At 34.5% G+C, this 23,527-nt stretch overlaps 2 protein-coding genes across 2 annotated transcripts; both read right to left on the bottom strand.

Annotated features, from left to right (window-relative positions):
• Window positions 1–148: 148 nt before the first annotated feature.
• On the bottom strand, window positions 149–4,983 carry LOC115988930 (cysteine-rich receptor-like protein kinase 10). The gene is made up of 7 exons (XM_031112567.1): window positions 4,048–4,983; window positions 2,690–2,860; window positions 1,949–2,070; window positions 1,561–1,771; window positions 1,196–1,433; window positions 856–1,003; window positions 149–710 (listed from the first exon to the last, which is right to left on the bottom strand). The coding sequence occupies exons 1-7, from the start codon at window positions 4,850–4,852 to the stop codon at window positions 408–410; spliced, it is 1,998 nt and encodes a 665-aa protein (XP_030968427.1). The 5' UTR covers window positions 4,853–4,983; the 3' UTR covers window positions 149–407.
• Window positions 4,984–15,588: 10,605 nt separating this feature from the next.
• Window positions 15,589–22,591, bottom strand: LOC115988933 (cysteine-rich receptor-like protein kinase 10). Its single transcript, XM_031112569.1, has 7 exons — window positions 21,758–22,591; window positions 17,477–17,614; window positions 17,245–17,363; window positions 16,839–17,049; window positions 16,474–16,711; window positions 16,064–16,214; window positions 15,589–15,940 (listed from the first exon to the last, which is right to left on the bottom strand). Exons 1-7 carry the CDS (start codon window positions 22,554–22,556, stop codon window positions 15,614–15,616), a joined length of 1,983 nt encoding a protein of 660 aa, XP_030968429.1. The 5' UTR covers window positions 22,557–22,591; the 3' UTR covers window positions 15,589–15,613.
• Window positions 22,592–23,527: the final 936 nt, after the last annotated feature.

Genomic DNA, 23,527 nt, shown 5'->3' with positions numbered 1-23,527 from the left:
CTTCGCACCAGTCAGATAATGTGATAAACCCTTTCATGCATGGTCTGCACCCTGGGTGTAAAGGGTGGACGAACGAAGGTCAACCACTTGACTCCTCACAGGGTTTGAGTTCATTCATCATTATGCTCCTGAGTATTAACTACCAAGATTGCACTTCCAAAACATCATCTTGAATTCCCAAGCCACAAATATTTACATTCTGGCAGCTGGTGCGCTTACTTTATTACGCTAAAATTCATACCATCTATAGGGTAATGTTAAGCGCACAATTCTTTTTCACTAACTTTTTCACCACTTATCACTGTGAAAATTGTTGTGAAAAACTTTGTATCCTGTACTTATTATACAATCTAATGTCCTAACCACGAACATTCTTCCCTCCTCCATTTGCACCTTGCTTTTGTAGACTATCGAGGATCGAGTTCAGTAACGGATGCTTCCTTGACAGTAGATTGATCAGTCTCCACAGGCATGTTCGGGTCTGCATTACTGTGAAGGAAAAATGCTGGCTGCTGAGGTGATGGTAGGGTGACGAAGTGGCCATTAAGCATGAGAATTATTGATGCCATAGTGGGTCTGTCAGTTGGATCCTTTTGAACACATAGTAAACTAATTTGGATGCATCTAAGTACTTCCTCTACCGAATTTGAATCTCGCAAAGTCGAGTCCAGCAATTCGAGGGGCCGCCCATCCCTCCAATGTATCCAAGCCTTCACATTTTATGATTAATTAGCGTTAGAATGTCTCGTTACATGACTTGTAGGACATGATATTGGCATTAAGAAAGGGAAGCAAATTATACTTTTTGGTACTACATATATGAAAAATAAATTTCACTATTTGGTTAATACTCACATAACTCAAGAGGTCCTCTGCACCTTCTGATTCGAAGCTACTATTCTTCTTGCCACTAATAATCTCTAGGACTAAGACACCGAAACTATACACATCAGATTTCTCAGAGAATTCTCCGTACATGGCATATTCTGGAGACATGTAACCACTACAAACCGACATCACAAACATAACGGTGTCACGAAAAGGCAATAAGAAACTTTATGGCTTATGCTGTTTAGATCAGAGTATCAAGATGACATTTTATTTTATTAAATTTCACTGATTTATTCGTTGGTGATGCTTAAATGAATTCATTAATATTAGTGATGTAACGGAGAAGAAAAGACTTTGAACTTACTAAGTCCCCACAATTCTGCTTGCATTCTCTTGAGTTTGCTCAACTTCAATAATCTTAGCCATGCCAAAATCTGAAATTTTTGGATTCATTTTTGCATCTAACAATATGCTACTTGCTTTCAAATCACGATGTATAATTTTAAGTTGAGAATCTTTGTGAAGATATTGAATTCCTCGAGCAATCCCTCCTATTATCTTGTATCGCTTTGACCAATCTAGTTGTCCTTGTTTTTTGGGTTCTACAAGTTCATCAAAAGAAAATTTTTAATCATAAAAAGATAATAACAAATTCAAATCGATTAAGAGTGACCTATTACGCAATTCTATTCACATAAGAACATTGGATGTATGTTTAGATAGACAAACCATGTATAAAATAGTCGAGACTTTTATTGGGCACAAATTCAAAGATGAGTATCTTTTCTTCTCCTTGGAAGCAGAATCCCAATAACCCTGCTAAATTTTTGTGTTGAAGCTTGGCTACTAGTTCAACCTCATTCTTAAATTGTTCCACTCCTTGTCCACAGCTTTTCCATAACTTCTTTACAGCTATTTCTTGTCCATTAGAAAGTGTACCCTGATAATATATATATATATATATATATATGTACTTTATAAAATCTTAACTTGAAAAGAATTAAGTACCTATTCATAGTTTGTACGCCGTAAATTTGCTATATATACTTATTTTGATTTCTACAATTAAAAAATGGAAAATTAGAAGAAAATCAAGAAATGACTTTTGATTTTGTACCTTGTAAACTTCACCAAATCCACCTTTACCAAGCTTGTTGTTATCCGAGAATTTGTTTGTGGCAGCTTCAATTGTTCGAAAATCAAATTGCAAGGTATTGATAGGTGTTATTTCACTTTTATCTATACATCCAAGAAAAAATTAAAACATAAGAGATTGCTTTATAGGGAGCAATGTGTGAAGATATGATGATACGTAATTTTTTTTTAATGAACAAATAACAGATCATGTAAGGATGATGACTCGTGACAGCCCTACTTAAACATGACTATAATAACTCTTCTATTTTGAAAATTCAGTGAATGAGAGACCTTAATAATATTGGAACCCTCACTCAAGAGGTGACATTTTTTTTTATAATCAATTTATTCTTTACTGTTTTTCGAATAAATTACCAAATATCCTAAAAGTTTAACAAACTAAATAGAGAAAAATACACTAATTTATTTCATATTTTAACACCCCCACATGTGTATTAAAATTTAACAGTAAATGCTAGTATATACTGGTTGTTGCATACAACAATATATACACTTTCATTTTGCACTAAAATTATGACTTAAAGTTACTATTTTAGTTCAAAAAGTGCAACAACCATTGTAAAACAAACTTTGCTAAAAAAGTTAAAAGGGAAAAAAGAAAACCCTAACGTGCAGCTGAAGACACCACCTTAATAATGGATTTCATCACGTGGACTTTCGAATTTAAATGAGAGTGAGATAAGAACACTTGCATATATACCATGATAAATTAGGACATCATCGGATTTCTTAAGACTCTCTTCATTTACAGCATCGAACTTCTTTCTTGCTCTCATCCTTAGGAAACAGTAGGACAGAATGAGTAGCACCACAGACGCAGCAATTGGAACAATAATGGCGATTATTGTTACCGTTGAGATTTTTCTTTTTCCTGCATAAAAAATATCATTTCTCATTGACATGCTATACAAATACTAAAATAGTCAAGAGGAAGTTAATGAATTCCTTCTTGTTTTTAAATTATGAATTGATTAATTAGGAACTGAACAATTTAAATACTAACAAAGTTTTTTCCCCATCTTTATTGGGAAGGAATAAAAAAAAATTCTCTTACAACTTTGTCATATCCATTTGTACATGAAATGAGTCTTTATCTTTCTTAAGGGATATTCCAATAATTCAATAAAACAAGGAATTCTCCGATAGTTCTACTAGATCAAGTACACTTGATGGCCAATCCAAAACCTACTATTCAACCTAGCCATAAGTAACAGAAAACGGGGACAATTGGCAAATTATTGTTATTAGCCAAATAAATTATGCACTTGGGGTTAGAATAGAACAAATTATACATTAAGGAATCTAGATCTTTAAAAATGAAAAGTAAAATAATAATAAATAAACTAAATTTGTTCAATTCCTCCATAAACAATTGCTTATTTTCTGGTCTATTGTGTATATAATATCTATATCACTATGAATAGGGCTCCCACCCTAAAGTTTTCCTACATCACTCATAGCATCACTCATAGTTGTAACCCACTAGCTTGACTTTGTCCCTAGCTAACTTTCAACACTACCTTTGTTATACATAATTACAAACGGTCAATCTCACAATTATAAAAGAAAAGGTTGTAAAATTTATTAGGTAAGTAGACAATTCGGCTAAAAGAAAATGAATGACCATAATTTATGTGCCACAATTTTTGCCATAATTTTGATGTGCTGTTAGTGATAAAAAAAAGAAATAGATTTATATATATATATATATATATATATAAATTATAAACAATTACGCATAGTTTGTCATATCAAAGTTATGATAAAAAAATTATAATTTTATAATAATTCAAAAATTAAGAAGAGAAAGTCTATAGACAAATACAAATTAATAAAAAATGTATACATCTGAAACTAATGTTAGTGTGATGATATATTTAAATAAGAACCAAGAAAAACTTGCAAACTCCATTATTTTGAAAAATATTGTGAATTTTGTTTATGCTTAGAGTTACTTTTTTTTTTTTTTTTTTTTTTTTTTGAGAGATATGTTTAGCGTTACTTAATTAAAAATAAAGGCTCTATGACTTATTAATTTACGAGAAAATTATAAGGAACCTGGAATTGGAGGTGGAAGAGCCGGTGTAAGTGGGTTAGGTGTCGCATTTACTGTCTGGTAAAAAAGGTACAGTTCGTACCTAACATTACAACTAGGAAACATTACTCTTCCCCCTTGCTTTCCACCACAACATATTGGAAGACGATTTATCGCTGCTTGAAGACACCTATTGCAATCGGTGCTGGACAAGTCCGCTGTACACTGTACAAGGTTGTACAGTGTTTGAAACGCAGACATAGTCACTTCTTTGGTCCCAAACTTCTTAACACCGATTGGAAAATCCGAGGCCTGAGCTGCCAACTCAGTCATCGTGGAGTTCACTAGCCTATTAAGCTGGTCCTGGTTAGAAATATTCTGAGTGTTCAACAGGGCCACTCTAGGCTTTACGTCCACAGTAGAGAAAATAGACTCGTTAGAGTAACGAATCATGCACTCGTCGTACCAAATCACAGCGACCTTTTCTCTGGAGCATTTGTTGGCAACATCTTTGGTTGCTGCTGCCACACATCCTCGGCAGATTTCCGGCGTGACATCGCCGCGGCAGAGGAAGAGGCCGTAGAGAGGGTTGGAGGTGTTTTGGCCAGTTGTGGTGTTGTAGAATTCGAGGTTGTGTGTGGCGTTGGAAGAGAGTGAAGAGAGGAGAGAGTTGAGACTTGATTTGTATAGGCTATTGGCGCTGAAAGTGGTGTTTGCACAGAAGTGGTAGAGGTAGTTTGCACCGGGTGCGGCTGTCATGGGGTTGAGGAAGCTTAGCATGGAAAATAACACAAGGGAAATGGCAGAATTCAAGGTCAAGGAAGTCATTTTGATAAACCAAATCTCTTCCCCTTTGGTTCTTTGTTACTCTTACCAAATTTTGTGTTTATATCGATGTGATGACTGGTGAGTATTGATAAGACCGATTTAGTTAGTGTCCACATGTTGAAGTTTAAAGTCAGTTTGTTTGGTTTATTGATAAGATATTTAAATATTTATATACGGCCAAAAGCTTTGTAATTCAAGGCATCTTTTATTGTTTTTAACTTTATTTAAACCTTACACATTAATTTTAATTTTTAAGAATGAGTTAAGTAAATCGCAAATTTTAAACCACATAGAAAATGTTTTTTTGGAAATGTATTTCTTCTGTCCATACTCCATATCTCTTATTGGTAAGATTGATTTTGAGTTAAAAATTAAAATCAATAAATATATAATTAATATTGCACGTGAAAAATGTCTAAGGAGGGCTTGTAAAAATTATACATATGTATAACACTATCAATAATAACAGTAGCAATAGTAGATAAAATAACATTCGTGTTAATAATATAAGAAGGTGACACCAAATACCTTATAACTCAATGGCAGTATCTTCTTCTTTACTTTTTTTTTTTTTTTTTTCCTTTTTTTTTAAGAGAAAAATCTTGGTTCAACTTCAATTCCTTAATATCCGTATTGTTGTAACTATTAAATTATTAAAAATAAAATAGTAAACATAAGAAGGCTAAGACAAAATATAATTTTAGACCAAACGGAGTGGAGTAGGGGAAAAAAAAGAAGAATGGAATGATTAAAAAAATATACGCATCATCAATCCTGATATACAACTTGAAAAAGACAGTAGTGGTGCAGATTAGATGCAAACTTTTGTCTCAGGAATCAGGATACTGGTATGCATGTCGAGTCATGAAACTTTAATTAATTTTCATATGCTTTCTAGAAGGAAAAGAACAAATGATAAAATGAAAAATTTAAAATTCTGGTCAGAATTGTTGTGCTGCTTGGGCGGTAAAGTCATCGATGGGTGTAGACTGGAGTAGGACTATGACCGAAGCATGGAGTTTTTTGCGAATTTCCAATGGGCTGTGTTTGTCTTACACAAACGGTGTAACAGGATTTCCTATATGGTGAAGGTCCGGAGCTCGAGCGGTGGGTTCATCAGTCTTGAGCGTAACGTAAACACCTAAATTGCACGTTTGATCGAACCACTGCCCTATTAGTTCATGAGTACTTAAAATTGTTTCACTGAAAGTTAGTACACCGCTTCCATACATTAACAAAAATAAAAATGCAATCTATAATCTGGTTCAAGAAAAACAGTGTGGTCTATAATTAATAGCGCTTTTGTTTGTGTTCCTTGTCCTATGCATGAGTCTTTTCCCCTTGTTATGATATTGCTCGGCATAAAATTCTATATAGTTCTTTTTGACCTAAGATTTGGTGCAAGGATTGAAATTAAAAATTAAAAAATTAACTTTCTCCCTTAACCATTAGATTAGATGATTATTAATTTTTTTTCTTAACTTTTTAACTTTTCCAATCTATTAGCTAAGTGAAAAAGTTCAAAAATTAACTCTTAATCTCAACTCTTAAATGTTACAATACTATCCCAATCGGTTCTTCTTTGACTTAGGAGTGGTGCTCTCAAGATCAATCACTGGTTCTTTTCCTTTGCTACTACTTCCTTTTACGGCTGATCTCTTGAATGGAGACATTTTCAAGTTGTATCATGTAATATCAAAGAGCAAGAGAGAACACAAATGGCAACAAACTTGATTAGCACCAAGTTAGTCCCAAATCAAAATTTTGAATTAAAACCCTAAAAACATAAATTTATAGAGTAATTTAGAAAGAAAAAAAAAATTGACATATGAAGATGTAAATCATCAAAACATGATAGAATCATGACATTAAGTACTCAAACATGTCAAAGAGTGTGTGTGTGTGTGTGTGCATCAAATACAAAAGTGTGCAATGAGGGCAAAGTGTAAAAACACATAATCATATGACATTTCAAAATAAAAAACACATGATTATCCCTACAACCATTGTAGTACATGGAATCCACAGAAACACAAGTAAACATCTATGAGACATTTTATCATGGACATGATATGCACAACACAACACCAACATGGTATAATGCACAAAAATGAGAAACAAACATGAAAAACTTGTATTATAGGCATTATACTAACAAAACCAACAAAACCCATACATCAAACTCAACAAAACATCAATAAACCATATTCTAACATCATATTTTCAAATCTCAACAAAAACACAAAATCCAAAAAATCTAGGGCTAGAAACATGAAATACTTTGAGAATAAGAGAAAACCCATATCTTTTCTTGAAGAGTGTTGAAGGATTGATGAAGAAAATGGAGGTTTTGTGAGTGAAAATGGTGATTTTGGAAGAGGGGGAGGCGGACAAGACAACAAAACATCATGTGATGCGAGGGAAAACTAAAAAGTTTTTGAAAACCATCTTGGATTTAACCCTATTTGTGCAAAACACACGTTTTTCGCAACTGGAATGAGTCGTGAGCAAGTCACCAAGTCAAGTCGCTAAAATCCCCTGTCACAAATTTTGAAAAATTTGTCTAAGTGTCTTTCGCGATTGGAAGATTCACTTATGAGTAAGTCGCAAAGGGAGTCGTGAAACATTTTGAGTAAACTTGCGATTGGAGCTTCCACTCGTGAACCAGTCGCCAAACTGAGTCGCGAAAATGCTAAAAACCCAAAAATTTTGAAATTTTTCTAAGTCTTTTTCGCGACTGAGAGCTTGACTCACTAGAGAGTCGTGAGAGCTTTTGAGTAAGCTCGCAACTGGGGTCTTACGACTAGCTTGACTTGCAAGAGTAAGTCGCCAAAATAGAGTTGCACAGTTTTTGAAATTTTTCAAAACAAAAACACTTTCTAAAAAAAATTAAATTACTCAAAAATTTTTTTGTGTTTGATCAACATATGATTGAATAAGTGCAACACATTTAATCAAGTACAATCACACAAATGAATAAGGCATTCATTGAACATAGACATGTGTGATGTGTGTAGGTACCAAAGATGAGATAGTCCTTAGTCTAATGTGAAGTTTCAATGATCAATTCAACCAAGACATACATAATTAGCACTAGGAAGAGTGACCAATCTCAATTATAGAATTATGCATATAAGACCTCCCACAAAACTTGATAACATAATTTTGAAGCTTTTCATTTTGCTTCATACATTTCATAATATTTGATCATTTTGGAATAATACATCTCATTTTGAGATCGATGCCTGGAATTTTTGATATTTCAATTTGATTAGTAAGCCTTTGGCTTTTGGGCACCATACATTTTCATAAAAAGTCATTTTTCCCTTTTTTTCTAGTAAAATACTAGTATGTGTGACGGCTTTTGCAGCTCATTATCTCTTTTCATTTTGAGATTTAACATTGGTTGAGCTCTTTAAGTAAAAAAAAAAAAAAAAAAAAAGTGGGAAGATATGTAGGCACAAGTCTATGCAAGTCTCAAGACCAACAAAACCATTAACTAATCATTTATGACAAGTTTGAAGATCTATTTACAATAGTCACATAGATGTCAAGTTTTTTCCCACAATGATATGAGTGTATAGAGAACAAACTACACTCGTAAATGCACAAAGCCATTTGTACGAAGGTACAAGGCAAAACATGCGTGTGACCAAACATAATAATGCCGATCAAACTTATTGGATTTTCTACTTTTTATGTGTTTTGGGATTTTGAAAACAAAAGAAAGTAAAGATTGATCAAAAAGAAAACATTCAAAGCTCTTAAAAACAAACAAAAATTTGTCAAAATATGCTAGAATGATTACTAGGAAAACAGCCAAACAAAAACACAACATATAGAAAGAATTGATGCATGGACATGTTCTAATACGTATGCATGTGTACCCTTCTTCACCCACACGGCACATGTGTTTGGGGTGATATCCTTAGAGGATTGGGTACTTGAGTTACAATTCTCAAACCTTAGGGTGAATTTTGCCAGACAAGAGATGCTGGTATCTATCATCTTCATCACATCACCAATATTAGACTCAACTTCTCCCCTTTTTGATTGCTTGAAGTTCCCTTTGCCATTTCTTTGTCTTCTTGGCCTTTGAGAGTTGCCATTCTTTAATGCCTGAAGCTTGTGGCAATTAGGTCTAGTGTGTCCTTAGATTCCCCAATGATGACAAAAGTATTGAGTTTGTGGTCCTCTTTGTGACTTCAGAAGAGATTTTCCTTTCGCTTTGAATTTAGCCACAACTGGGCTTGGAGGCTTTGTTAAAACTCGTTGAGCAACCACCTTTGGCTTCTTCTCAAACTTCCCTTTCTCAATAGTTGGAGTTGCAACCAATGGTTCCTTTGCTTTAACAAACTTCATCTCCTTAGACACATTGGCGCTTGAACTACTCTCTCCGGTGTATCCTAAGCCACTTTTGTCAGAAAAGGGTTTTTAATGTGCAAGCAATTTGTCAAGCTTTTTGGAGGCAGCCTGCTCCACATTAGTATTAGCCTGAATCACTTCAAGCTCAAGAAACTTGATCTTGGAATAGGCTTTAATTAGTTCTCCGCTCATCGTCTCAACTTCACATTTAGTCTCCTTGTACCGCACTAGAAGACTTTTGTAATCTTGCTCTGCTCTTTTCATTTTTCTTATGGCTACCTTAGCCACTCTTGCATACTCTTCGTTCTTCTCAAGAAGAGAATTATAAGTTTCTTACAATCCCTTTGTTCCTTCATGGACACATTCTTCACCTTCATCATCGAATTCCTCCCCAACTCCCATTGACTCCACTTCGATGTGCTCACCAAGCTCTTCCACTAGTGCATTCAAATCTTTAGAAGAGTCCACAGGTGCAATGGTTATAAATGTAGAGTTGTTTCCTTCTCCATCATAACTTTCTTCCGAATCTGAATTTGAACTATCTGAGTCACTAAGGGTAGTGGCAAATACTTTACCCTTTGCCTTTAAATAAATGGGGCGTTCTTTCTTTACATGCCCATGCCCTTTGCATTCAAAGCACGTGACCATTTGAGATGAGGGGGAGTCTTTTGAATCCTTCTTCTTCAAGTCTTTCTTTTCCTTGTTAAAATTTGAGAATTTTCCCTTCTCAAAAGACTTCCCTTTCCTCTTGAACTTCAAGAACTTGCAAAAGTTCATAGCAAGGTACACCACTTCCTTTTCAAACTCATCCTCATCCTAGGAGTCTTGAGCTTCCACTCCATCATTGATTGTCTTTAGAGCAAGAGATTTGCTCTTCCTTTGTAATGGTAGAGATAGCTCATAGTTTTGAAGAGAACCGATGAGTTCTTGAATTTTAATCTCATCAAGGTCTTTGCTCTCTTCGATGGCAGTAACCTTTGCACGGAAGCTCTTCGGCAATGATCGTAGAATCTTCCTCACAATCTTGTAGTCCTCCGTCTTTTCTTCCAAGTTGAATTTCCCAATCACTACTTCATTTAGCTGCCCATAAAATGAGTCGAATGACTCGTCTTCACTCATCTTCAGCTCCTCGAAGTGTATGGTAAGCATTTGCAACTTTGTGTCCTTCACCTTTTTGGTACCTTTATAGGTCGTCTCCAAGATTTGCCACACCTCCTTAGCAATTGTAACATGAGAAATCTTGTGAAACTCATCAGGAGAAACACCATAGAAAATAGCATTTAAAGCCTTACTATTAGCATTAGCTGTCGCAAAGGTTGCCTAATCCCATGTGGATTTGGTGGCCTCTGGCCTAGTCCATCCTATCTCGACAGCATCCTAAATACTATCATCAATGGAACATAGAAATGCCCTTGTACGGACTTTCCAAAATACATAGTTGCTCTCATCAAAATATGGAGGAGCATTAAGAGATTGAGATCTATCCATCTTAACAAGGGTCTAAGATCATGTAAAGTTGTGATTTACAACAATGTTTTATATTGGCTTTATTTCATGACAAAAAGTGTTGTAATTGCTTTAATTTTGTTCCTTATATTTTGTGGGATTTTATTATATTGGGTTTAGTATTAAGTTGGTGAAGACTCAAGCTTAATTGAAAATCAAGTGGATTTTGCGAGAAGCTTGCAAGAAGCTAACCCGCGAAGTAGCCACGTGAGAAGCACATGACTGGAAGCTGAAGAGTCGTGCCAGGAGAGTATCCCGGAGTGTATCATCATTTCTATATGACTAATGTGCACATTCTTAGGGGGAGAAATTCTACCTCGTGCACATTTGTAAGGGGAGAAAGCCATAGGGGAGATGTATATACTAAGGGGGAGAAGACATCTTTTATGAGAAAACCTTGTTTTGTTTTGTTTTACTTTATGCTTGTTTTCTCGTTGTTTTATGGTGCCTTAAGTTACATTTAGTATCTATGCTTTGTTGCTTTTTTCGCATCATGCTTATGTGTTGGACATGTATACATCCTTATGCTATTTTGCTTTATTAATTGCATGTTCGAATGATTATTTGCTTTACTATATGATCATTGTAGTCATTTCCATATGATTGTTATGTGTTTGATCAAGTTGCTCATACATTCCACATCATGTTTACTTGATCGCATTTTACTTGTTACATTATACTTGTCCTTTTATTACTTGCTTTACCTTGAAGGTCTAATGTGTTTTGTGCAAGTGTTTCAAGTTACAGGTATATATGTTCCAAGTTCATCACAGCTTCTAGATTTAGGCGTGAGTGAGTTTTGCCATTGTTCCCAAACTCACGTTCAAGTCTAGAGTCTGTTATAGAGTGTTTTGTCATGTAATAGCCAAAGGGGGAGATTGTAAAGTTATGATTTGCAACTATGTTTTATATTGGCTTTATTCCATGACAAAAAATGTTGTAATTGCTTTAATTTTGTTCCTTGTATTTTGTAGGATTTTATTGTATTGGGTTTAGTATTAAGTTAGTGAAGACACAAGTTTAATTGAAGATCAAGTGGATTTCGCGAGTGTCTCACTAGAAGCTAACCCACGAAAGAGCTATGTGAGAAGCACATGTTGGAAGTTGAAGAGTCATGTCAGGCTGTCGATTTCGCGAGTGTCTCGCGGGCAAGGCCTTCTCCCGAAGTACTTACGAAACATTCTGCCTGGAGTATTTTTAAGTGTGACTTTCTTACCCTTCACCCATATTACATATACCCTCATTACCCACAGAAATTGGAAGGAGGCCATTTAGAGAGAAAAACCGTAGATAGGTTTTCTACAACACACACACACATTTTTAGAGAGAGAAAGAGAGAGCTACTTATCCTTAGTGAGAAATCATTCTAGCCTCTTCTCATTCTCTCTCCCATTGACGTACCTTGAGAGGAGATTTGTACCCAAACACAACCCACACCTTTCAGAGTGTAGAGAGTGTTTTAGAGTTTGGGAAGTTTTGGGGATTTTCCAAAAGAAGCCGATAAGGCTTGGTGGATGCAATCAGGCATATTGCAGAATTCGGAGAGCTAGTGAAGACAAGGCTTCATTAAGTCAGTTGGTAGCAGGAACTTGGAGGGCTCAAGTACATTGGGTAGACTAGGCTTGGAGGGTCTTTTGTTATTCGTGTACTCCAACTTTATTCTCTAGTGCATCAATTTACCACTTGAAGGGCGGCGGAGAGGTTTTTCGTCGAGTTCTTCGGTTTCCTCTTCGATAACACGTCTTGGTATTATCTTGTGTTTGCATTCTTCTTCCCTACTCTTTTAGCTTTCATTTTATTGCTGTAATTTGATGAATATGGCTTAGAACAATTATATTGTTTATCCGCTGGCATTTACTCTATTTCGCACTTAGTTTAAGTTAGAATAAAATCAATTGAGCCGTAATTTTATTTTAGGGGTCTAAACAACTCTTGTATTTTCACACAAATTCAAGCTTTCAGATCGCACTTAGGTAATGAAACCACAGCAAGTGCACCCGCTCTAATACCAATTAAAAGTCCAATTAGTGTGTAAAACACTAATGAATGTTTAGACCCCAAATTTTAAGAATACCAACACAAGCTTATATACAAAAAATATATGCATGGAATGATGAATATAAGCTATAACTAAATAGGTAAAAAACTCTAAACCATAATTAATCACAAACACAGTAGTAATTAAAAGGTAAAGAATAAGGGAAGAGAGATGCAAATACAAAGATAACACCGGCTCTTGTTATCGAAGAGGAAACCAAAGAACTCAGCGAAAAACCTCTCCGCCGCCCTCCAAACGGTCAAATGATCCACTAAAGAATAAAGTTGGGATACATGAATAGCAGAAGACCCTCCAAGCCTAATCTACCCAATGCACCTAAGCCCTCCAAGCTTCTTGCTCCAACAGGGTTACGCCTAACCTTATCTTCTTTAGCTTCCCAGATCCCGCAATAAGCCCATTGCATCAACCAAGTAAATTGGTCATCTTCGAATTGCTTCCCAAGCACCAAAATATCTCCTCACTGATATGGGTATGGTGAGATAAGGATTTGGCAAAATGTACCTCTCAAGGATATATCAATGGAGAGGGTGAGAGTAGAGGAATTTGGAGAATCAAATGACAAAGATTATGGATGAGTCAATCTTGTTTTTCTCTAGGGTTTTTTTCTCAAAATTCTCTTTGGAAGTTCTCTACATTTTGTGGGTATAAGGGTATTGATAGTAGTATATGTGAGGAATGCGAAAAGTCATTTTTCATCCAAATAGGGTATTCTAGTGGCTCAGTCTCGCGAGTGGAACGAGTCGCGAGTTCGAGTTGCAAGCTAACTGCCTAACTAGACTGTAAATTTTGTCTTGTAGTGCTCCAATTGTCATGACCCTTTAGTTCCTTGTATGCTTCACATGTGTGCCACTTTGGTGAATTGCCAATCGTGAGTCAGTTGCGAGATCTAGTCGCGAGACTCCTCTTGAATGCACACAACTTGAGTTTCTTCATACTCTCTCACACACAACCCTTACATTATTCCCACCTAAATACATGGCATCTAATTGCTAAAATACAAGAAAATTTAGCATGGAATAAAGCCAACACTTGATTGAATAAATTCAACCTTACAAATGCATTACTAAGCTGAGTTCTTTACAGCTAATGATAGTGATGAGCATTTGAGTACTATGGTCTAGAAGATGAATTGGTCCCCACCACCTCCGGGGTTGTGTAAAGTAAATGTTGATGCTACCACTTTCAATGATATAAGATCAACTGGTATTGGGATTGTAATTCGAGACAGCATGAGGGAGGTTGTAGCGGCTTTATGCAAAAAATTGGAAGCTCCTCTTGGTCCACTTGAAGCTAAATCCAAGGCATTTGAAGCAGGAATTTTGTTTGCTCTGAGCTGTGGTTTTACTGATGTGGTGTTGGAGGGAGATTTGTAGGTAATGGTAAATGCATTGGTAGGTTCTTCATCTCCTCCCTCAGATGTGGCTTCTGTTATTTAGGGGGTCCATGAGATATGTATGGAGTTTAGACAGGTCCAGTTTTCCCATGTCAAGAGGCAAGGGAACATGCCAGCTCACTTAGTAGCAAAAAATGCTTAAAGCATTGTTAATGAAATTGTATGGGTTGAAGAGGATCCTTGCTTTGCCAAGCAAGCCCTCATCCATGATGTAAATTTATGTTTTCTTAGTAATGAAAAGTTAATGCATTTCCTATCCAAAAAAAAAAAAAAAAAATCCTGCCTTCGTAAACTGAAATCCTGACTCTGTCATTAGACTAGAATCCTTGCATGGGCTTTGTTGTGGGCAAGCTTATGAGCAGTGTTCTGTGTGTGAGCAAGATAGATCGAGCATGGTTATTTGAGTTGCGTGACATATTAGGTTGATATAGGAAAGGTGTTGTTCGGCTATGTCAGGCTTGACAAGGCATGGAAGGTTTCATTAGGTGATGACAAAGTTATGCGGTACGTGGCCAGATTTGTGATGGTGCATGGACCAAGGGTTGGGTGTTAGCCTGTATTGGGCAAGAATATTTGCACATTCTTTCCACATGTATCGAATAAGTAGCAACAACACGGTAAAGCAGTTACCATACGCAGAGATGGCATTGTTGATCTAGTAGTGCAATGTGGCTTTAGGACAACTGGCAGTAGTTTCCTACAAACATATCCCAAATGAGAGAGCAGCAAGTTAAGAGGCATTTACTAAGTAATTACACATTGAATTTTTATCTCCAACATTTTCCCCTAAGACTGTTGGGGGTGCCAACAGCAAATTAGAACAGAAAACAGATATTATATGTGAGAATAATAGTGTACTCCATATGTAAGAATTTAGATTGGCAAATATCAGTTGACAATGTAGGCTAGAAAGAGTTGCACCTTGAAAAGTAATGAAGTATAGTTCTTTCTTGTGTGTTTGATGTACATGCTTTGATTATGTTGGTAATTGGTAATTGGTCACTAATCCCTTGAATTAGCAAGGGTACAATTAAGAATGACATAATAAGATACACATATACATAAGTGAGTCCTTTCTAGCTAAGTTTAATATTAATATGTATCTTTTTTAATTTTTAATTTTTAACCAATTAAAAAAATTAAAAATTAAAATAAAAACCTTATAAGGATATCATTTAATAGTGTGCAACTTGCTTTCACAGTTGGTAGACAGAGACTTATTGTACGTTTGGCAAAGATTATTTTTGCCAACTTATTTTATTATTTAGTTTATTTTTTCTACTATTCATTGGTTCCACTGCACTTTTTGGTACTATTCATGGATCTCGCTATACTATTTCAGGTAACTTTTACCTTTATTTACAATATTATAAGTAAAATGTTTTCAGTTTCAGCAAAATAAGCGGATCTCAAATGGACCCTTAAGTAGGGAATATAACTATCGAGGGTGCAGTTTAGTAATGGACGCTTCATTAACAGACAATGGCATTGACTTGCTTGTAGATTTATTAGACTCCAGGCCCTTTCTTGGCTTTTTGGTATCTTTTTTAACAAAAAATGCTGGTTGTTGAGGTGATGGCAATGTAATAGAGCTGCTATTAAGTATGAGAACTATGGTCTCCATGGTGGGTCTTTCAGCTGGATCTTCTTGAACACATAGTAAACCAATATGAATGCATCTCATGACTTCATCTCTTGAAAAGGAATCTCCCAAAATTGGATCCAACAATTCCAAGGGTCTACCATCCCTCCAATTCATCCAAGCCTGCATCAATTTATCAAGTAGTGTTCAGAATGTCACAAATTAAAGTTCTCTTCTATGCAGTTGGAGTAGTAGAAGATATAGACATTTAACTAGGAAAAATTACAAAATCTATTTCACACTTACATAGCTTAACAGGTCCTCAGCACCTTCTAATTCAAAGAAATTACTATTCTTCTTGCCACTAATTATCTCTAGGACCAAGACACCAAAGCTATACACATCTGACTTCACAGAGAATTTTCCATGCATTGCATACTCTGGAGACATATAACCACTACAAGCAATCACCAATAACATAATGATGTCAATAAGAAGTCTTTAACCATATTCTCATAACAATGTTGAGTTCATAGGCCATAGCTAACTCTAGACTGGTTTCAAAAATGATGTCATACAACAAGCATTTCCAATCACATTGCTAAAAGCATATATTGGCTACCTATGTGTTTGATTTCAGTGAGAAAGAAGTTGGGATGAACTTGAAGTCATTCATCAATTTTGATAAAGAAAAGCATAAAAAATTCAAAACTTACTATGTCCCCACTATTCTACTTGTGTTTCCTTGAGTTTGATCAATTCCAAATATCCTTGCCATGCCAAAATCTGAAATTTTTGGATTCAAATCTGCATCTAATAATATATTGCTAGCTTTGAGATCACGATGTATAATTCGAATTCGAGAATCTTGGTGAAGATATTGAATTCCTCGAGAAATCCCGCCTATTATATTGTAACGTCTTGACCAATCCAATAGTCCTTGTTTTTTAGGGTCTACAAGTTCATCAACAATTTTTTCATGTTAGCAATAGAAGATTATACAAATGAATGTTGACAAGAAATGACAATTTTATTATCATGATGACATAACACTCATAAATATTTGTTCAAGTGGGCAAACCATATAGAATATAGTCAAGACTCTTGTTGGGCACAAATTCATAAACGAGTATCTTTTCTTCCCTTTCCATGCAAAATCCCAATAGCCTTGCTAAATTTCTATGTTGAAGCTGGGCAACCACTAGAACCTCATTCTTAAATTGTTCTGTACCCTGTCCAGAACTTTTTGATAACCTCTTCACGGCTATTTCTTGTTTATTAGGAAATGTTCCCTGAAAATATACGCTAACCAATGCTTAAAACAATATACATTTTATAATTTATAAATTCAAACCTCAAAAGCTTGTGATCATAAAATTACTCATATTTTTTTTTTCTTTTAATTTTTTTATTCATAACTAGTGCTGTCCTAAAAAGAAATAAAAAGGTAATAACAATAAATTAAGTGGGCTATTCTAATTTCATACCTTGTAAACCTGACCAAATCCACCTTCCCCAAGCTTGTTATCCCCTGCGAATTTGTTGGTGGCACTTTCGATTGTAACAAAATCAAATTGCAAGGACTCTACAGTTGTAATATCACATGCTGTTACAAATGCAAACAATAAAAGTAAGATATTAAACTACAAATTAGAGCCTTGTTTCCAGACATGAGGACATAAAAGAATGTTGGATTTGTCCGATTTACTTATTCCTTACCACTTTCTTCTTCAACAACATTGTCCTTCTTCTTTCCTCTCCTTGTTAGGAAACAGCAGCCCACAATGAATAGAACCATGGAGATAGAAATTGGAGCAACTATGGCGACTATTGTTGCTGTTGACATTTTGCTTTTTCCTTCATAAATATCATCATATGATTACCTTGTTATAACCGAAATCCATTGTTCATTACCATATGGATCAGTGACAGGTTAACCATTTTCTATTAAGTTAAACTTTTGAAGCATGTGGTAGTTTATCACAGTATTGGAGTAACTGTAATGGGTTCAAACCATTAAATAGTGAACTTTTGAGGAATATGGTAGTTTATCATAGCATTAGAGGAACTGTCATGAGTTCAAACCATTAAATATGTGAATTATCAATTAACCAAAGTTGATTAACTAGATTAATTTCGTGCAAGATTCTGCTACAAAGTGGAAGGCACAAGCATATTGTATAAACTAAGAACAACAGAAAATAAACTGACAAAATGATATAGTGAAATTTTGAGGCATATGGTAATTTATCATAGCATTAGAACAATTGTCATGAGTTCAAACCATTAAATGTGTGAATTATCAAATGACCAAAGTTGATTAATTAGATTAATTTCAAGCAAGATTCTGTTACAAAGTGGAAGGTACAACCATATTGTATAAACTAAGTACAATGGAAAATAAATTGACAAAATGACATAGTCAAGATAGGGAAAATCCTTGCAGACAAAGCCCCACCAAGTGATTATGTAAGTGACCACTCTTAAATAATCCACTAAACAATAACAGAGGTTACAAGTATAGAGATTACCAAATCCCAAATACCTACAACTATAAAACCATCTAACACTAGTTTAGCTCCAATCCGGATGTACCAAGATAGATAGTAGACTTCTCTGGTTAGCACAAATCACCAATCAAACTAGCTAATAGTTGGACATATGTCCAATCAATGTATCTGACTCTCTACAACTTTTGGTTGATGTAAATGGTTGAAGCAAAGTTCGTTAAACAACATGCTTTAACAGATGAACCGAAAGTTGCTCAACACAAAACCCTATGGCATACAAGGTTGTGGGAACCCTTATAAATAGTATTTAAGTCATCCTATGACCCTAGTGCACGAATCCCAAGGTCACCACGTCATCAAAACAAAATATTAAATTTTGCATAAACAAAGCTTGTTCGATCAGTTGCTATCGAGCTTATTGTCAATGTTTAAGTGACTTCGATAGACTGGCTACTATCTAGACTTTTGTTGAGGTAGCAGTTGCAGCACTAATCTATATATATATATAAAACCGAAGCCTTTGCTGGCACCACAATTTTCCACGTCAGCATAACACAATATTTAAAAAATAAAAAATAAAATTAAAAACACTATACTTATCTTCTTTTTTTATTTTTCTTTTTTTGGATAAAATCTGATATTTTAAGCTAAGTTTAATCTAAAGATTTTTTTTTTTTTTTTTAAATCTGCTATAAAAGGATAAGTATCTGCCTATATTAGAATTTATTAATTTACAACCCTAATCCCCCCTCAGCCTTCACGTCACCTCCTTCTTCTTCTTCTTCTTTTTTTTTTTTTTTTTTTTTTAATTTTTTTAATGATTTATTATTAAATTCTAATGATTTATTATATTATAATTTATTAATTTAGAACCCCACCCCAATCAACTCCCCTTCAACCTTCACGTTACCTTCTTCTTCTTTTTTCTTTTCTTTTTTTAATTCTTTAATTCTAATTTATTATTATATTAGAATTTATTAATTTACAACCCTAATCCCCCTTCAGCCTTCACGTCACCTCCTTCTTCTTCCATTATTTTTTAAAATTTTTTAATGATTTATTATTAAATTCTAATGATTTATTATATTAGAATTTATTAATTTAGAACCCCACCCCAATCAACTCCCCTTCAACCTTCACGTTACCTTTTTTTTTTTTTTTTAATTCTTTAATTCTAATTTATTATTATATTAGAATTTATTAATTTACAACCCTAATACAAGTATACAACTCCCTTCAGTCTTCACGTCTAAAACAACCTCTCTGTTTCCCGTCAGCCTTCACGTCTAAAACAACCTCTCTGTTTTCTAATATACGCTGGCACCCCAAAACTCAGATCTTCCCGCTGCCGCCACCACCATGGATCACCGCCACTACATCGATTTCTTTTTGCCTCTCCATCGCCGCTCAATCCAGCCCATCATATTCTAGGTCGGCAAATTATTTTGAGGTAATTAAAACATGTTTTTTACTTTGCATAATTTCTATATATTGCTCTCTCTCTATCCGCTTCAATTGTTCATGGAATTTTGTTAGTTTGTGGCTGTGGGTTGCTTTGGATTTAAGTTTTTTTTTTTTTTGGTTTGTTTTTGTTTTTCATGGAATTTTGTTGGTTTGTGGCTGTGGGTTGCTTTGGATTTAAGTTTTTTTGTTTTTGTTTTTTTTTTCTTTGCAGATTTCCACGTTTTCTTCTTCTTCCTTTGTTGTCAAATCTATGGCAAAGAAGAATCATGAAATTTTTGTTATTAGATTTTTTTTTTCCTTTTTTTTTTTTTTGTATGCGATTTTTATTGGATTTTTGGTTTTTTGGGATTCTTCTATTTGGTTTTAATTCTGGGTTTGTTTTAGTTGATATATAGTGTTATTGTCGTCTTCAATCTAATAAGACCGTGCCAATTGCATGGTTAACTCCAAAAAAATTTTAATCAGATTTCTTTCTACAGAAAGCTGTGCTATTACCCCAGTCCATTAAAAATCACTACTCATGTTTTAGTTTTAAAGTTGTAATATCTATTGGACAATATAGTATTTTGTGTTTCAATGTATTAATATTGTTCTTTTTTTAAAACAACAAAAAAAATTGTTATATTTGAATGATATCTTGAATAATCACTAAATATATATAGTATATTATTAATGTCAACTCTTATTCATAAGCATTTCATTTAATTATATATGTTATTCCAACTAAAATAAAATGAAATGAAGATTTGAAATAATATTTTAAACTACCATAAATAAATATTCAATATAAACTAAAATTAATAAATTTTTCTTTTTTAAAATCTAATTTTCAATAGTTTCCCGTGCATCGCACGGGTTAGCGACTAGTTTAAGCAATTCTTGAGCTTGTTTTGATCGTATCTTCAATTGATACCACTCGAACACTTAATGAACAATCTTAACTAAGGGTTTGTTTGGATACAGCTGAAAACTAAAAACTGAAAAATACTATAGTAAAATAATTTTTAAAAGTGTAAATAGTACCATAGAACCCATTTTTAATGAAAAAGTTGCTGAAAAGTGAAATTTGTGGGTCTGTAAACATTACACGGTGTACACTGATTGACTGAAAAAGAGTGAGAAAAGTCAAATTTTGCAGCTACTGTTCATGAACAGTTCATGAACAGTAGCCGTAAGTCTTACAAATGGGTGAAAAAAAAAAAAAAAAAAAAAAAAAAAAAAAAACTTGACACAGACGTTGGGTTTTTCAGCCCAATCCAAACGTAACTTTTGACTTAGATATGCCAACACATACAAAATACGACCCTAACAAAATGATTTCACCATTCCATTTGATTAACCATTTGAGATTAGTCACAGTTTATCACAAGTAGTTTTTTCCGCCTCAAGTACAAGTGGGCACACACACTTATATATTTTCAAAGGTAAAATCAAGTTATGCACGACGGAACAGAGGAGATGTTATTTGGTCCAAAGACCAATAATCACAAATAATCACATAACACACATAAAAGTAATGCTGCTTGAAGGTAAAAAAAAAACAACCAACTTATGGGCTTAAAATTTCTTAGTTTCCATAAACGTCAGTTTTTACATTATTTGGGCAAATAGAAGTTTGTATTAATTCAGAAAAAGAAAATCATGAATGGTTTCCGAGTTGTCTTAATGCATTTGATCTACTATATAGAACACATATATTGGCGAATCCAGATTCCAGAACTTATGAACTTAAAATCTAATATCGACATACAGATATGAATGAGTAATTAGACTACAGTAATGGCCACTTGCTTATGTAAAAGGTTTTGTTGTTTATGTTAAACTCACTTGTCCATATGACTATCACATTGTACCTATTTTTTTAATTCAAACCAAAATCATACCGATAGAGAATACATATTCAACAAGCATGCTATGAATGTTGACCTACCATCAAAAAATGTGAACCTACCATCACTAAATATTAATTAATTAATAGTTAAGACTTAAAAATGAAAAGCAGACAAATGGGTTATTGGGTGCTTACCTTCTTGTCCACCTACGGAAGTTGGAGGTGGTGGAGGTTGAAGCCCAGGTGTATTGTAAAAAGGATACAATTCGTATATAATATTGCAACTGGGAAACAGTACTCTTCCCCCTTGTTTTCCACCACAACATATTGGTAGACGGTTTATTGCTGTTTGAAGACACAGATTGCAATCAGTGCTGGACAGGTCCGGTGTACACTGTACAAGGCTGTACAGCGTTTGAAAAGCAGAGATATTCACTTTGTTGGTCCCAAACTTCTTAGCACCGATGGGAACATCAGATGCCTGACCTGCCAAGCTAGTCATCGTGGTGTTCACTAGCTTATTGAACTGGTCCTGGTTGGTTATATTTTGCTCGTTCAACAAGTACACTCCAGGCCTTACGATCACAGTGGAGAAAATCGACTCATTTGAGTAACGTATCATGCACTCGTCGTACCAAATCACAGCGACCTTTTCCCTGGAGCACTTATTGGCAATATCTTTGGTTGCAGCGGCCACGCATCCTCGGCAGATTTCCGACGTGACGTCGCCGCGGCAGAGGAAGAGGCCGTAGAGAGGGTTGGAGGTGCTTTGGCCAGCTGTGGTGTTGTAGAATTCGAGGTTGTGTGTGGCGTTGGAAGAGAGTGAAGAGAGGAGGGAGTTGAGACTAGATTTGTAGAGACTATTGGCGCTGAAAGTGGTGTTTGCACAAATATGGTATAGGTAGTTTGCACCAGGTGCAGGAGTCGTCAGGTTGAGGAAGCTAAGTATGGAAAGAAAAACGATGGGAATAGAGAAGGGATTGAAGAAAGTCATTTACATAAATCAATCTCTTGGGCTCTGCAACTATGCAAGATGTTCAATAGTATTTTATGAACTTTGTTTGGTGAGTATTGATGTGATTTATATGTGAAGAGTGAACGTGAAGACACATGGGTGGTGATTGGGGAAGATGCAAATATTTGGGATTGGGTTAGGGGTCTGTCAGTAGGTCGCAAGTCAACCAAGTCTCCCAATCAACTTTAATGCTTCAAAGTTCAAAGTCCTCTTTGGCGGATAAATTTTCATATGTTGTGGCACCCAAATGTCAGTGTGAAAAAATGACAAGAGAGAGATGCTGTATAAGACCAACGAACAAGATACCGTTCCTTTTTTGTGAGAGTAGGTCCTCCATTTCAAGATTTTAATACGAGTAATTGAAGGATAATAATCTTTACTACATTATATTTCTTAGTTATTTTACTTGACAAATTATGAGTAGTTGTATGTTCTTTCACTACTCATATTTTGACATATTAAAGTTATATCACAAAAGATTGTGATATTAAATTTTCTCTTTTAATATAATACTGCAACACATGCACAATTTCATACACATTATTTATTGTTTTTATGATGTTCATGTTTATAACGTAAAAGTAATATTGTGTACAAATGATATACAATAATTGAAGCGCTATAGTCGTTACAAGAACCTCACTTCAAACTTTGTAAGGAAGGGTGCATTTCAACATTAAAATTAGATGTTTAGATTTATAATATTCAATCTCAGATTATAAAATAATTCTTTCTTTTTAAATTTTTATCAATATTTATCTTTACTAAATATTAATTCAATATTTTCCTTGAGCATATGTCTTATGATCAATAATATAAAACCTAGATTCAGACTGATATATTTTTATTTATTTTTGTTCAACTTTTTATGTTGATTGAAAATTTTAATATCATATTAAATTGATATTTTTACAATTTCGTTCATCTTTGGCTTAATCACTAGTGTGAAC

This window comes from Quercus lobata, chromosome 5, assembly GCF_001633185.2.
Source record: "Quercus lobata isolate SW786 chromosome 5, ValleyOak3.0 Primary Assembly, whole genome shotgun sequence".
Lineage (NCBI taxonomy): Eukaryota > Viridiplantae > Streptophyta > Magnoliopsida > Fagales > Fagaceae > Quercus > Quercus lobata.
This window is presented reverse-complemented; position numbering and strand designations above follow the sequence as displayed.

Coding starts and splice junctions, on each gene's coding strand:
- LOC115988930 (XM_031112567.1), bottom strand. CDS start 4,852: ATGACTTCCTTGACCTTGAATTCTGCCATTTCCCTTGTGTTATTTTCC. Junction 2,071..2,689: donor TGATGTCCTAATTTATCATG/GTATATATGCAA, acceptor TTGGATGTATAG/ATAAAAGTGAAATAACACCT. Junction 1,004..1,195: donor AGCAGAATTGTGGGGACTTA/GTAAGTTCAAAG, acceptor GTCGGTTTGTAG/TGGTTACATGTCTCCAGAAT.
- LOC115988933 (XM_031112569.1), bottom strand. CDS start 22,556: ATGACTTTCTTCAATCCCTTCTCTATTCCCATCGTTTTTCTTTCCATA. Junction 16,712..16,838: donor TCTTGACTATATTCTATATG/GTTTGCCCACTT, acceptor ATGAACTTGTAG/ACCCTAAAAAACAAGGACTA. Junction 16,215..16,473: donor AGTAGAATAGTGGGGACATA/GTAAGTTTTGAA, acceptor GATTGCTTGTAG/TGGTTATATGTCTCCAGAGT.